Genomic DNA, 16480 nt, shown 5'->3' on the forward strand with positions numbered 1-16480 from the left:
CGCACTGTTTTGAGTTGTTTTGAGACAGCGCGTCTGTGTACACGCACACATAGACACCTATGTCTGCGTGACTCGAACACGCTTTGTATGTAGATTGACTTCTGTACCTATTTATTTTGTGGTATAACTCTTTTATCTATGACGTGTCTATGATATCTTCTCGTTTGCCGCTCGCTTGTTATTGTGTACTAAGTTTCCAAGTTTGTTATTGTCAGTGAATCGTCTTAGGATAGTTTATTTCGAATTGGTAAGTACTCGCCACATTGTATCTTCACATCTAATATCTAATCTTCAAATCTAAACTTGTTAGTGCACTGATCTGCGGTTTACTCTTGCCCCTGAGGAAGAGAAGACCGCTGTTATATAAAATCTTACTTACAGTATAATGTACTGCACTCTATGCCGCTTTCTTTTCGATCTATACAGAAAAATGAGCGTCCAACAGCTAGAAGCCCTCGTGGACTATTTAGAGGGCCAACAAGAGCTTGCCCTCGGACGGTGCACACGCTCCAAAGAGGGGCGCAGTCTGGCGAAAAGGTTGTGGCAGGAGTGCGCCACTATATTAAATAATGTATCTGTAGACTCTGCCCAGAAAACAGGAGAGCAATGGCGGATGGTGAGTTGTTATGTATTAACACGATGGCAGAGATGATAGTTCATGCATACCTATTAATGAAATGTATTACAACAACTTATGACTTGTTTTCAGTTCTACAACGATTACAAGTACCGCCTGCTAAAAAAAATTAAAAAAGAAAAAATTGAAAGGAGCGCTACAGGTGAGGCATTAATATAAGGTGTAAAAAAAGTAATGTTCAAATTATTATTTACGTATTCGTATTCAAAAAACTAATAACGTAAAAAAAATATTTTAAGAATCGGAGCACTTTTGCTTTTTTACAGAAAAAAAATAATTAAGGGTAATATTTTTATGCGCGCTGTACGCAGGGCTGCGTCCGTTATCGGTCGCGCTAGAAGGGTGTTTTGTACCGTTACTCTCGCTCTCACGCAATTCCGTGTAAAATACCTAAAATGCCGTTTACGTACTCAAATCGCGAGTATTTAGACATGATAGTGTGCTATGTTGTGACTGGTGAAAGTTTGAGCGCAGCACGTAACCGGTACCGTGAATTGCACGGTAACCAGCGACGAGTGCCTGTGATTCAAACAATCCTGGGGGTGTACCAGCGCTTACTCGACAACGGACAGTTTCGACCTCATCAAGCCGATTCCAGGAGGCCACGCATCGCTAGTGACCTTGAAGAACGAGTGCTGGACTACTTCAGTGATAACCCACACCGTGTGGGCCACACGCGAGCACACGTGATGCAGGTCGGGACTTAGGCATAAGTCACACTACTGCCTGGCACATTCTACGTGAAGAAGGCCAACATCTTTTTAAGCTTTTTTTTTTCAGGCTTTTTAAGAGTACAGGAACTCATACCTACAGATTTTGAACCGAGGCTGGCATTTTGTAGGTGGTTGGTGGAAGAACCTAACAGGAACATTTTATAGAGGGACGAGTCCACATTTAGTAGAGTGGGCTTATTCAACATCCGCAATGATCACTGGTGGTCGTACGAAAACCCGCACGCTGTGGTTCCAGACCATTTTCAGCACCGGTTCTCAGTAAATGTATGGGCTGGAATCATAGGGCAGACGGTACTTGGACCTATCTTCCTAGAACGCCTAAACGGTGAATAATATTTAGGATTGCTTCAGTCTGTGCAAGACATGTTGGAAGATGTGTCTCTTGCCGAAACAAGGCACCATTTTTTCCAGCAAGACGGAGCGCCTGCACATTATCACCGAGCAGTTCGTTCGTACCTCGACGCTACCTATCCTAACTACTGGATAGGCCGTGGAGGACCTATTGCTTGGCCTCCTAGATCGCCCGACCCTACACCCCTAGATTTCTATCTCTGGGGCCGTGTAAAAGACTTAGTGTATGGACACAGTGGTAACAACATTCGAAATGTGGACGAATTAAAAACCCGCATAGTAAGTGCATTTGACGTGGTTAAAAGTGACAGAGACACATTAATCGCAGTAAAAAACAATGTGGACACGTCGTGCCCACTTGTGCATTGGTCAAAATGGTGGACACTTCCAGCATCTTTTGTAAATAAGGTAAGAATTTAAACCTACTTCTATGAAATGGTTTAAAAATAATTGTAAATTGAATAATTCACTTTTGAATTTAAACAATTAATAATTATTTATCAATACGAGTATTAAAATAAACAATTGCAATTAAATTCAATAAACAGTCAGGCAGAAAATTTGAATCAGCTGTTTACGAAACGGCGGTATCGCAGGGGTGAATGAAAAGTGCGCGCGGCCGCGCCACTACTCTCGTTCATGCCTACAAAGCGGACGGCGAGCGGCGCCCGACACAATGTACAGCGCGCATATTCAATATTTTTCGCGTAGTTTAAAGTATCGAATATCTTAGAAACGGATTGTTATTTAGAAAAACTAATTATACAGTCATTTTTTATTTGTTACTCCGAATAGGTCCTGTAATTTCATAAGGTTATTTTTTTTACACCTTATTTAAAATCTTACTTACAGTCTTTTTGATCTATACAGAAAAATGAGCGTCCAACAGCTAGAAGCCCTCGTGGACTATTTAGAGGGCCAACAAGAGCTCGTCCTTTCAGGAATGCCGACCAGACAGCGCCTAGGAGCGCCACGTCGAAAAATCAACTGGGACGCCTTCACCAATAAACTGGAGATCACCACGCCGACTCGGCCTATCGTCTCCCCCGCGGACGTGGACGGTCTGGCTGAAGAGGTCACCGTTTGCATCCAGAGCGCCTTAAATGAGGCGACAACTGTGTCTCCGCAGGGGGCAACCGCCTACCCCCCCCTGCCGCGCCACCTGCAGCAACTGATCGCCCAGAAGAGGCGCCTACGCAAACGGTGGCAAGTTACCAGATGCCCGACGGAGAAGGCCGTCGTAAACCGTCTCGCGGAGAGAATTAAGGCCGAGCTCAACGCACACCGCAGCGAGAGCTGGGAGGCCCGCATCGACGCTGTCGACGGCGACTGGCCGTCTATACACAGACTGTGCCGACAGCTGTCGAACACCCCAGCTCCAGTGCGGCCGCTGCTGGACAGCGGCGGGGCACTTAGATACACCGCACCAGACCGCGCGGAGATCTTTGCCGAGCACCTGGAGCGTCAATTCCGCCCGAACGACACTCAAGACGCAGAACACGTCGCAGCAGTCGAGAAACACCTTGGGGACTACTTCGCATCGCCGATAGCCTCTGAGGAAGACCCTATTTTCTTCGCGCCTGGCGCAGTCAGACGCGCCATCCTCCGGACCAAGCTGAAGAAGGCCCCCGGTGCTGACGGTATCACCAACACAGCGCTGCGCCACCTGCCGTACCGTATGGTCGTGGCCCTGGCGCGCCTGTACACGGGGATACTGCGCACGGGGACCTTCCCTCGCATATGGAAGGAGGGGCGCGTTATCATGCTGCCCAAGGCGCAGAAGAACGTGCTGAAGCCAGAGAGCTATCGGCCCATCACTCTCCTGCCCACCATCTCCAAGGTGTTCGAGCTGCTCCTGCTGCGACACCTCACCCCGCACCTGACGCCGCGCCCAGAACAGTACGGGTTTCGGGCGGAACACAGCACGACGCTCCAGCTGACGAGGGTACTGCACCACTTCGCCAACACGGTGAACAGGCGTGAACACGCGGTTGCAGTATTCCTCGACATGGAGAAGGCTTTTGACCGGGTCTGGCACCCCGGTCTCATATACAAGATCTCCACGTCGGATACGCCCCGCCGCATAACACAGGTGATCTCCAGTTTCCTTACAGGTCGCACAATACGTGTGGTGGTCGACGGCGCGCTATCAAGCGCGCGCCCGGTGAGAGCGGGAGTGCCGCAGGGAAGCTGCCTCTCGCCCGTCTGCTACTCACGGTACACCGACGACATCCCCTCGGCGGAGGACTCGACACTTGCGCTGTATGCTGACGACGCCGCGTACATCACGACGTCGATGAGCGCGAAGCACGCGATCGTCAAAATGCAGCGTGTCCTCGACCTCCTCCCCGAGTGGCTGTCCAAATGGCGGCTGTCGGTGAACGTGGGTAAGACGCAGGCGATCATCATCGGGGGCGGCCCCGCACGACCACCCAAACTGGCACTACAAGGCGCCGAGATCGAGTGGTCGCCCCGGGTCAAGTACCTGGGCGTCACCATCGACCGGCGCCTCACCATGGCTGCACACGTCCGGCAGGTCGCCGGTAAGGGCAGGGTAGCCCGCGCCTTGCTCAAACCAGTGCTCTCATCTCGCCTCCCGCTGCGTACCAAACTGGCGGTGTACAAGACGTACATCCGGCCGGTACTGACGTACGCCGCCCCAGCCTGGTTCGCCCTCACTAGCGAGAGGAGCCGCAAGACGCTGCGCTCACAGCAGAGCGCATGCCTGCGGCTCATCGCACAAGCTCCCCGCTATGTGAGGAACGACGTCCTCCAGCGGGACCTTAAGATGGAGAGCCTGGACGAGTTCGTGCGCCGGCTCAGCGAGGGCATGTTCGCGCGTGCAGACGCATCTGCTTGGCTTCACGTCAAGCACCTGGCGCCCTTGCACGCGCGCCCGCCTGACGCTAAGGCCTTACCGCGCGACCTCCTGCCGGACGCGCCGCCACCACCGGACTGACGACACCCGAGCTGGCTGCACCCATCTACACGCAGCCAGCTCACACAACAGACACTCCACATACACGATATACACTCGGCGAGCGTCGTGTGCTAGGTTAATATAGGCACGACGCAACCCGCCACACAATCACGACTCCACAACATTGTACTCACGCAATACCGTGTCGCGCAAGCGCGCACACGGTGGCGCACTCACTGAGCGGCGGTACACACACATACAAGCCGCTCATACATACATAATCGGCCCGTCGGCTGGAGCGTGACCGGCTACCTCTGGAAGCGTTACAGTCGCGGGTCTAGCATACCCGTTGTGCAGGGGCGCAGAGCCGGCGTCTCTGTCGCTGGTCGTCACCCGCCGGGCCTCCCCCGGGTAACCGGGGGTCTCACCTGGCGGGGACTGACCGCCGAGATGCCGTGAAGAAGCGGCAATGTGCTGCCGCCAGCGCACCTGCAAACAAACACACGACATATTAACACATAGGGCAGCGTCGCACAAACGCTGTCCTAACCTGCCGCGCCTATATCGGCAATCTAAGGACCTGCCCGTAGTAACGGGCAGCGGTTGGATCCCGCGGGAAAGGGGCATAGCCCCGTGGCCCGCCAGCCGCGCCCCCTTGCGGGGGCGCAGCGACTACCTCAGCCTGTGCCCTCGGACGGTGCACACGCTCCAAAGAGGGGCGCAGTCTGGCGAAAAGGTTGTGGCAGGAGTGCGCCACTATATTAAATAATGTATCTGTAGACTCTGCCCAGAAAACAGGAGAGCAATGGCGGATGGTGAGTTGTTATGTATTAACACGATGGCAGAGATGATAGTTCATGCATACCTATTAATGAAATGTATTACAACAACTTATGACTTGTTTTCAGTTTTACAGCGATTACAAGTACCGCCTGCTAAAAAAATTAAAAAAGAAAAAATTGAAAGGAGCGCTACAGGTGAGGCATTAATATAATTGTACTTTTGTCATTATATTTCTCTTTTAATATAACTTTGCTAGGTGGAAGGTTTGCCGAAATAAGTGGCTTGTCTCCAATTCAGGGGAGGCTATATACAATTTTGGGCCGAGATGTGGGTGAACCCATACCAGGAGTTGGGCACAACCTCTTTATTGTAAGTTTCTTAATTTCATAAAACTTTAACAAGTTCATGTACATAATAATAATTATTAAGTATAACACACATTCTATTTAAAATGCACTCGTAACGTGATCACAAAGCTTTCGAATTAACCAATACCTATAATGCACTATGTTCTTCTAAAGTCTACTTCTAAAACTGAATTTTGTATGCTTGCACATCTTTTTTTTTGGTTTTGCACTGCATGTTTTGTTTTTTCATTAACAGCCAATTGAAAATGCTGGTGGTAGTGGCTCTGCATCATATCATGATGGTGTAAATGTAGTGTGAGTTGTATGGCTTTTCTGTTTAGTTTATTTCCTTAATTAAATGGTGTACTGACTGAGACTGAACTTAGAATCAAATCTAACTCGCTACAATATTGGGATTTATTAATGGTTAATAAATTGTCAAATTTTTCCACAGAACTGATGAAGTACCAATGCTCAATCTGGGATAATTTGATTCCTGTTAATAATTAATTTTATCTTAAAAAAATTCATAACCTTTAGACATACTATTATTTCAGATTCATTGAAATGGAGGTTGAGCGGTTGAATTCAGGGGCCTCTTATAATACAATCGATATATTCGATGAATATGTTGAGGTGCCCATTGAGACAGAGACTGCAAACTCTATGCCTCTACCGATAGAACCTGCAAGCTCTATGCCTGTACCAACAGAGCCTGCAAGCTCTGCGCACTACGCAGCAGCCAGAACAAACTGCTCCGCGGCGGCGTCGTCGTCGGCGGCGTCAAGAAGTGTATGCTGGTGAGTTGTCATCATCTGCTGACTAGACTTTGTGTAGAAATATACATAGGGAAATTTGTTTTTATTTTTTAACCAAAAGAGCAATCTTCACTACGCTCTGCCACCGAAATGCTGCAAAACATTGAGGTGGCTAGTGCAAATGCTACGGATAGGCTTGCTGCAGCCATAGAAACCCTTGCGACAAGGCTTAGTGAGTCTAGTCGCATAGTTCTAGAAGAACCAACATCCACATATATGAGACGACGTCCACAAATATTAAATTGCATTTTGTGTGTATAAAATTTAAAAGTCTTAAGCCTAATCATTACTTACGGATGGCTCGATCGGAGGCATGGCTGCCTCTCGATGCATCTGATGCAGGTGCTGTCCGAGCATGGCTGCTTCGGATCGTACCTGCACCGGATTGGGAGGGAGGAGACTCCAAAGTGTCACCATTGCGAAGCCGAGGTGGATACGGCAGAGCACACACTAGAGGTGTGCCCATCGAGGGCTGAATCCCGCCGCACCCTGGTGGCAGTGGTCGGGGATGACTTATCGCTTCCCAGCGTGATTGATGCCATGCTGGGTAGTGAGGAGGCATGGGACGCGGTAGCCTCCTTCTGTGAGGACTAAACTATCTTCATTCCTAGTTATCATTGTTGCATGAAAATGAAAATACAATACATGGAAGACGAATTATAGATTTTAGTTTTTTTTATAAATCAATTACTTATAATTGATAAACATGGTGAAAAGTTTGGTTGTCGATTAAATAATTTAAAAATTGTAAACGATTATTAGTTTATTGTAACTCAATCGAGCTATTCTTATAAAATTGATCGGTACAAATAATATTTCATACACTATAAAAACAATAAATAATTTCGGAAAAAAGTGGCACTCCGATTTCCCGCTAGAAAGCGCCACCAGCGTCGAGTGCGCACAGACGTTGGCTAACGAAGTGTTTTTAAGGTATGGAGTCCCATTACGCTTCATTAGCGACAACGGCGTGCAGTTCGTAAGCGAGGTGATGCAGCAAGTGTGTCATGTCCTAGGAAGTAGCCAGGCACTCACACCATACTATCACCCGGAGGCTAACCCGATAGAGCGAAAGAACCGGGACCTCAAGTCCCAGCTGGCGATACTTGTCGGCGCGGACCATGCGACCAGGGATCTGCATCTGGCAGCTGTCAGGTTCGTGATGAATTCCGCCGTCACACGGTGGATCGAAAGACCCACATTTGTGCTATTTATGATTTACAGTCCGTCATGTTATGTTCCAGTCCAAGTTACTTTTACTATTCTTCAAAAATAAACTGCCTTGATTTCATAATACCGCCGCGACACATGGCCGCGACTCGCAAACTTCAAACAGACGGGTAGTAGGTATTTTGATTTTATTACTCGTTTTTGCTCGATATCAATAACGACAACAGGTAGACGTTTGAAATATTCCCAGAATATTGAGTATATTATTAACTTTAGAAATAAGATAAAATATTAAAATTAAATTAAAATATAATGGGGCTCCCATAACATGAGATATGATTTTTTGGCCTCTTAATAGATAATGGTACGGAACCCTTCATGCGCGAGTCCGACTCGCACTTGGCTAGTTTTTTAAATTATTATTATTTTAATATTATTCTGTGGTATTACACCCCGTTACCCCCACGTCTGTCACCCCGCAGGTAGGTAGGTACTAACTCATAGAACATAAAATAAAACAAAGTAGATATAATGCTGTAAAATTATTATTGTATTTTGTCAGTTCACAATTGAAAGTCATTTTTGCTAAATTCTCATTTACCCTCACGACTAAAGTAATCGCAGAATCGAGGGCTCCAAATCGTTCAGTCCCATATCAGTAGCTTTTGTAACTTTCCAGTTTGATGCAAAGTAGCGACTGGACTTGGTTTTCATTAACAAATTATGTAAATAACAGCAAGCCGTTACTATCACTGAGGCTTTTTGTGACTCAAAGCATATTGCCTTTTGAAATACACCGAATTGTTTTGTTATTATACCAAAAGCACCTTCAATAACTGATCTAGCTCGTGACAGTCGCCTGTTAAATTCTTTTCGCTCATTATTATTGTTACATGCACTTTGTGGATATGGCTCCTTTCGGATGTGTATGGCATTGGCGATGGCTCTGGTATATCTAATTCACTTTTACTATATAGATCCCAGAATTTCGTATAAAACAGAACACTCGGATACTCGGCCATTCGCACCAACATCAATCATTATAAATTCTTTATTTGCATTTGCCAGTGCCATTAAAACAATACTAAAGTGACCTTTATAATTAAAATATAGTGATCCGGAGTGTTCTGGTCTTTGGATCTTAACATGTTTACCATCCAAAGCTCCTAGACAATTCCAAAATTGATATTTATTCCCAAAATCAGCGGCTATCCTTTTCCATTCCTCTTTTGACGGCTTCTGAAATAAATAAAAAAAGTTAATATTCTGTTTTATTTTCTTTTTCAGGATGGTGATGGTGATGGTAATCACAATGAAGCTGAATCTGATAAACCACAAACAGAGCAAAAAGTGACTGCGACTATTTCTTCATTCATGAAAGCCCCACAACCACCCGCAAGACCACCTGCACTCAGCTCGAAAAAAATGGTTCTTAAAACACAAAATGAATTACTCGAACGAGCATGTAATTATTTGTCAGAATCTCAAGTTAGTGGCACTCAGTCAATTGCATTTGACTGGGCCGAAACATTAGAACGACTGACCCCTACTCAAAAGTTATATGCCAAGAAGGCCATTAACGATATTCTATTTGAACGGAATTGGGAAATTTACACAGATACTCTGTTCAAATAAATGTCACATCAACCCCTTCACCTACACCATCTCCCTATTACACACATACTCAAGTCGCATCTCCACCCGAACCATCTTTCTACTCAGATACAACATCTCTCGACTACATTCAAACCCCAGTCTCAGCTCCTCCCGCACAATCTCCTAGCTACTGAGAGAGAGAGAGAGCCGTGACTGTTTCGCGACAACACAACCCTCCCGCGCGCAGGGATGTTCGCGCCAGGCGCGCGCGCTCGCGGGCGGCGGCGGAGGGAGGCAGTTGCCCACGGGACATCGTGACGATCGGATTGACTAGCCGTTTAGTCGCTTATGTATCGAGCGTAATCGTTTATCAATAAACGTATTTAAATAAACACTAAATTGTCTTTTAACTCAGTAGTGGGACGAGATTATTGTGTTGTGTTGTGTTGTATAAAGTGCTGTGTTTACTATGGGTTCGCATAAAAGTAAAAAAGAAAAACGAGAGTGTAAGTTGCGACATCGGCTTTTGGCCGAGATGGAAAACCGTCGTTTGCTGAAGCGGGTGTCGTTGCTGGAAAGGTACATTGCTGCACCGATGTCGGCGTCGCCGTTGGAAGGAAATGCAGCACCACCGCCAACGAGTGGTGACACCGACGACGATGGGATCACAACACCTCCGCTGCCCTACCCAGAGGTGACGTCGGTGCCTGCGGGTGCTTCGGCGCCGACCGTGATCCGGCGAAGCGGGGCTGTCGGGGCGTCCGCGCCTCCATCGAGCGACGCCGCGCCGCCATTGTGCGACCCCGCGCCGTTGGTAGCATTGGGCGCGGGCCGCCCATTGCAGCGCGCTTCAAGCGTACATTGTGAGGCATCCCCGTTTCCCAACCAGTTTCTTCAGCCTACTTCGAACCCGTCGGGCTTCCCACCTACCACAATCAAACACCATAAATCAGTCAGCCGCCAAAGTTTCCAGTGGCAATGAATCACTGAAATCTTGGAAAAGGATTCCAATGCTGCATACACGAACATTCTTGAAAAGTTTGGATCTGATTTATCGAAGCTACAAACTCCATCGAGTATTATATCATTTATAGTTGAAAAAAATCGCAGCCGAAAAACTCGAAAAATTCGTGTACAACCAACATCGATCAGTCGCCGGAAAGAGAGAGGTCTTCCATGCAGTGGAAGGATTCAATCAGGACGACCAGCCAAGTCAGAAACTGTTAAAAGAAAACGTGTTCATAATATTGCATTTAATATTGATGAACATGAACCATCTGCCAAAAAACATTGATTGTGTTAGGTATAACTTTTCCTAGGTATAACATTTCCTACTATATTATATTTGTTTTTGTATTATTTTGTCTTAATAAAAAGTTAAAAACTGTTCGAGTTTTCTTGTCTATTCAAATTACCATTCACACAAAAATACCTTCAAATACACACGGGTTTGTGGCGCATACTCCTTGCAAACCCATGCGCGATTGGAGGACGCATAGTCTTAATTGAACACGTGTTTGGAAGAACATATGGCGTTACAAACCCGTGCGCGATTGGAGGACATGTGCCTTGAATCGAACACGATTTTGTCAAGGCAGTTAGCGCAACAAATCCGTGCGTGTTTCAAGGCAGCATTGCCTCCTAATGTACACGGATATGGAAATACGCCGCCCGAAATGGATTTTATTCAATTCTATTATGAAGAACAAAACCATGCAGCTGCTAATATACTATCGCAAAGTGATTTAAAATATATCATTGACAAGGTGGGGGAAATTTCGAATGATGGAATTGGAAATTGCTTTCTAGAGACACCTGTTTGTGAAAATGAAACACCACGACAAGTACCTGAAAATGATAATGAAAAATCTTTGGTTACAACACCAATGCAAAGTCCATGCAGGACCTTTAGGGACCCCGAAAATGAGTTTAACTATTTGAGTGAGAGTAGCGCTATTCTTTCTGATGCCACCTTAAGATCTAGTCCGTTAGGATCCAGCGAAATGTCTGGTTCATCAACACCGCACCATAGAAAAAAAAGCGTCAGTATGTAAAAAAAGCAATAACAAAAAACAGAATTATTAACAAATCTAATTGGCTAGATGAAAAAAGGAAGGTGCTCGTTAATTTGGGTGAAGCCCATGCATCTCAATCTGGCAAACAACAAATGGCAAAACAAATAAAGGGTCATGTTCTTCTAACTACGATTAAAATGTTTTAAAATTCCAGTGATCTTTTTTATCACACTGGTGACCATTTTGTTTGTGTAGTGATCGCGGTGAATCGTGAGTGTTCTTCAAGAAAACAAAATATATCGGTAAGTTATGCTATATTTTAGTTAGGCTATACAATTTATTCTGACATTACAGATAATGCCATTTACGATTGTGCAAACACTGGAAGATGGAAAAAAGGTGCTTAGCTGCGTCCCTGAAGGTTGTCTCGAAAAAAATGGCATTATCTGTAATGTCAGAACAAATTGTATAGCCTTGTCAATGAAAATATAATATTAATGAATGTATGCGAATATTTGGTATTCGCGAATTCGCGTATTCAAAAAACTTGGTATGCACTACAAATAATGCGTGTAGGTAAATTATATTACCTAACAAAAGTTATTTTCTTTTGCAAATATTTTTTATTTAAGAAATCAGAATATTTCTATAATCATAAAGTTCTAGTTTCCTATGGTTGATTACCTAATACAAACGAATTATTATTTAGTCACTAGTAGCATCAAACCATGACTAAATAAGCTTTGTTTACCAAACCTGTATGACCTGGAAAAAAAGCTGACAAACTTACGAGAGTAGAAAATTCGCTTCCTGGTGCTGACTGGTTTTTGATGCCATATATAGTTAAAAGGTTAGGCTTAACCTATGATGAAGGTCAGCTAGCTATATCAATTATGACCTAAGTAACAGACACCGAAGAGGACGACATTCCTATAAACATCAAGGAAGAAGGAAAAGTAAGCAAAGTCAAATCTCATAATGACATACTGGAACGATGTTTTTTATTATCTTTACCCCCAAAAGTTTATTCTATGTTGGAAGTGACAATGGACAATGTGCGTTATTTCCCACCGGATTCTAATTTCGAATTTGAAGAAGTGGAACCAACTTCAGACGAAATCCTCATTATTTCAGATACTGAAGATGTGGCTTAAACTGACATTTGTTTTTTTTTTTTTTGGTAATGTTTACTCCAAATAAGTCCAGTTTATTTCTCCCTTTTCTTTCATAAACTCAAATTTTAATAATGCTATCCCCTGCAGTTTCAACTAATACTTCAACGGAGGAAGCTGCTTTATGGAGTGCGAAAAAATCTTTGAATTCATTATTAGATGGGACTTTACTGAATCCCTGCCCAACATGTCTGATACTTCAGAATTTCCTTACAATTAGTGTTTCAGTGGCGTCGTGCGAAAAAAGTTTTTCAAAACTTAAACTGATCAAAAATTATCTACGATCAGCCATGAGTGAAGAGCGACTTGCTAGCTTGTCTATTTTGTCGATCGAAAGAAAAACAGCTTCGGTTTTGGATTTTGATGACGTAATTAATAAATTTAGTGCATTAAAAGCCAGAAAACAAAATTTGAAATCTTTGTAATTCATTTTAATTACCTACTTACTTGTAGTGTTATTGCTTGTTTTTTTATTTCTAAAGCTGTAACTGAATATTGATAAAAAATTTAGTTTCTACATATTTGCATTTGTTAATTTAGTAAATCTGAAGGGGGCGGGTGGATTTTCAAATTAGCATATTATTGGTGGGATTCTATTTTTTCACAAAAATACCACTACGCCATATGTAAAATATACCTAAGAATATTCTTTATACATTTATTTATGATAAGTAGGTAATAAAATAACAAAACAATTATTACCACAATATTAAAAACTTAAAAATTGTATCACGGAAATCATTAACTTCTCCGTTACTTTCATTACCATGTTTACTAATTTTACAAAATCTCATACAAGTTTGCCTAAATCTTATTTGATTTAATTCCTTAAGTAATGTTTTAAGTATAAACTTAATATTTATTACTTTTCTTAAATCGAGATTTTATATAACGATGTCAGATCGTTATAAATTAAAGTAACATAGTAAAATAAAGTAACCTGTTGTCTACAGGTTACTTTGCATACCTCAGTCATTTAACTCATAACTTTTCTTTAGGAGCATTACGACCAATATCTGTATGCACTATTAGTAGTTGTGTTCGTCATGATGTGGCTGCTATTTGGGCGCATTTAATTCCTCTGATAAAACAAGCTTTAGAAATCAATCCTTTTATTACAACAATACATTTCTACAACTATACTGACTACTCAAACAAAACTATAACAACAGCTGGGATTTTTGTTTCAACCATGTGCAGGAAATGCCTTGACTTTTGGCTATAAATTGATCGACTTAATGGTTTCACGGGAGTTTCTGTGTGGATGCTCCTGGTCTGGGGGAAGACGTGGCAACGTTTCGAAGGTCCCTATAAAAGACTAAAAAATCTTGTCAAATGCTTCTGTGATATGATACGTTCATGGGATTGTAAATTTACTATGGGACAAACTGTAAAGTTTTTTAAGGTCATTCGGAAAAATGCTGAAAGGAAGTCAATAAGTTAGCGCTCTGGCAGCTAGCCGTAGTCTAAATTCGAGGCGACGCCGTGCTGCAGCTGTGCTATTGCGGTGCCGGTATAATGAGCCATGACCCTAATGTACAAAGCAGCGGAACCTTCGCGAAGGCAGAAGAGCAAAGGCGTTGCACTCGCGCACGCGGGACAAGGCCTGTTGCACCAGTCGGCTTTCGTTCGCTGCGCTAACGCCTACATTTCAAATTGTAAAAACCGTTCTTGCTTTTCTGCTTAGATCTGTCTAGGCTAAACTGTATGTACTGTACTGTATTTTGTGCTTGTGACTTTCTGTGCTTCTTCTTGTTCTTCCTTCTGACTTTCTATTCTGTGTGTGTGTGTACAAACTGTACGTGTACTTGTGCTGTGCATAATAAACTTTCCGCTTCTGTATTGTGCACCCTGGACTATCATTTATTCTCCACTACACGTCACCCTACACACCTACAAAAATATACTTGCAACTATGGATTCCTCGAGCACTAGTGTAGTGTCCCCTCTATATCATAATCTTTGTTATCCTAATAGTGTATAAATTAATTATATTTCATTAATAAACGTAGTATATTCTGAGCAGTCAACCGTTTCATTTCGCTCCTTTACACCTACCGTACATGGCGATCCTGCCAAAAGAAGGTGTCATACGAGTGTCGCGTATGTGATACCTATCGCGCAGAAGTCTGAACTGTTCTTGGTATAAGAATGTAAAACAATAAGTGAACTTTAGTCATCGTCATTGGCAAGATGAACAATTTAGTCTCACTCATAGTACCCTTGTGTATTGTTTTATGCGTCGAAAAGTGCCAACATGGGAACCACACAGTCAAATGAAGAAAAAGTTGTCGTCCAAAACGCAGCCGGTGGGTCCAACCAGGCATCATTTGAAGAAATCAAGTTTCATCTCAGTACTGCGAGCATAATTCTGACGATAATCGCATTGATTTTGGGAGTTGGTCTACTTATTTTTCTGTACCGAATGTATAGGAAGTGTCATAGGCGCTGGATGCAGCAGGAAATACATCGGCAAAACTTGCGCTCTTCATTTCTTCGTCGCGGCCGCCGGGATGCAAAAAGCGAGGACATAGCATGACGGTGCGACGTAATATACGGTATCAGTTCGGTAAATAATATGTTCAAAAAAAAAAAAATATGTGAAGTGCGGTTAAATGGAGATAAAATATTTGCTTAGATATAATATAAAAAAGGTGAAAAGTGCAGTGCAGTTAAGTGCGTGTTAAATAATATTTCGTAACAAATATATTAAAATAAATACATAATAATAAATAAATACGGCCTAGACAACACATAACGACATAATACATTTCGCAATCAAGTATGACTACTAAGACTTTAAACTTTACTAGTGGACTCTAAGTTATAAAAACAAATAAAACGTGTGTTACTATCATCGGTAAGTTCTACACGTCATGTGACGACAACGCTTGGTAAGTTATGATTTTACAATTAAAAGATTTGTATGATAAACTGAAAAATATAAGGACTTATTTGATTAAAATTGGTCCTAATAGGCGTCAAGGGCAGATTATTATTAAAAAGTTAGAGGAGGCAAAAATATTTTATAGCGAGTATACGTTACTTATAAGTGAATTAAACGAAGAGATAAATAAAGGAAATTTATCTACCCAGGACACCGATTTAGTTACCAAATTGTCCTTCGATTTTCAGTCTCTGTATACTGATATAGAGTTCCTGTGTACAAAAAATAAATCTAGTGATTTTAAAGATAAAGTTTCTGATATAACCGACTCTGAAATTAATGTAAACATGGCGGAAACATTTAATCTAAAAACTGCTTTATCCTTACTTACTCAAATGACTGACGATGAACTCAATACTAAACAGCTGATTGATAACATCGAGTACTATGCCTCTGTATTGGAAAAAGATGAATGTAAACGTAAATTGATTCAGTTTGTATTGAGAAGCAGATTGTCCCAAGGTGCAAAATTGAAACTAAAGTGTAGTTATTCAAATGTAACTGATTTGATCAATGATATGCGGAAAGAGCTTTTGCCCCAAAAATCAGCCCCTGCCATACAAGATAAATTGCAAAAATGTAGACAAAATAATTTAAATATTCAGGATTATGGTAAGGAAATAACCGAGATGTTTGTGCGATTTTTAGGGGTGCTGATTCCAGTCCCGAGAAGTCGCTTTCCATCATCATGGAATACGATGGCATTAATCTTCCCGGCGCTAGCCGCCAGCGTTACAATGTTTACGAAAGCTACGGAAACTTGTTTCCACCGAGTAGAGGCGCGTCACGTCCACCACGAAGAGGACGAGGACAAACGCGTTCGAGGCAAGGGCAAACGGCAAGAATGGAGAATAAGCGAAAAATTGAAGGTGCTAAAACAACAGTTGGAATAGATGCGATGATAAAATCAACATTACATCCAGGTGCGAAGTCAGGTGATGACTTACTCGCAAAAATAGGTGAAAACCATAACTTGAAGGCAATTACATT

The 16480-nt window shown here is 43.1% G+C and overlaps 1 protein-coding gene across 1 annotated transcript; it reads left to right on the forward strand.

Moving 5' to 3' along the window:
* Positions 1 to 430: 430 nt before the first annotated feature.
* LOC110379771 (probable RNA-directed DNA polymerase from transposon X-element) lies at positions 431 to 5326 on the forward strand. The gene is made up of 5 exons (XM_064042791.1): positions 431 to 616; positions 710 to 779; positions 1112 to 1332; positions 1783 to 2001; positions 2612 to 5326. The coding sequence occupies exons 1-5, from the start codon at positions 431 to 433 to the stop codon at positions 4679 to 4681; spliced, it is 2766 nt and encodes a 921-aa protein (XP_063898861.1). The 3' UTR covers positions 4682 to 5326.
* Positions 5327 to 16480: the final 11154 nt, after the last annotated feature.

The sequence above is a fragment of the Helicoverpa armigera genome, chromosome 30 (assembly GCF_030705265.1).
Source record: "Helicoverpa armigera isolate CAAS_96S chromosome 30, ASM3070526v1, whole genome shotgun sequence".
Taxonomy (NCBI): domain Eukaryota; kingdom Metazoa; phylum Arthropoda; class Insecta; order Lepidoptera; family Noctuidae; genus Helicoverpa; species Helicoverpa armigera.

Bases quoted from the DNA above. Each gene is read 5' to 3' on its own strand.
- LOC110379771 (XM_064042791.1), top strand. From the start codon at position 431: ATGAGCGTCCAACAGCTAGAAGCCCTCGTGGACTATTTAGAGGGCCAA. The intron at 617-709 runs GTGAGTTGTTAT...ACTTGTTTTCAG, and splicing joins CAGGAGAGCAATGGCGGATG to TTCTACAACGATTACAAGTA. The intron at 2,002-2,611 runs GTAAGTGCATTT...AGCGTCCAACAG, and splicing joins ACGAATTAAAAACCCGCATA to CTAGAAGCCCTCGTGGACTA.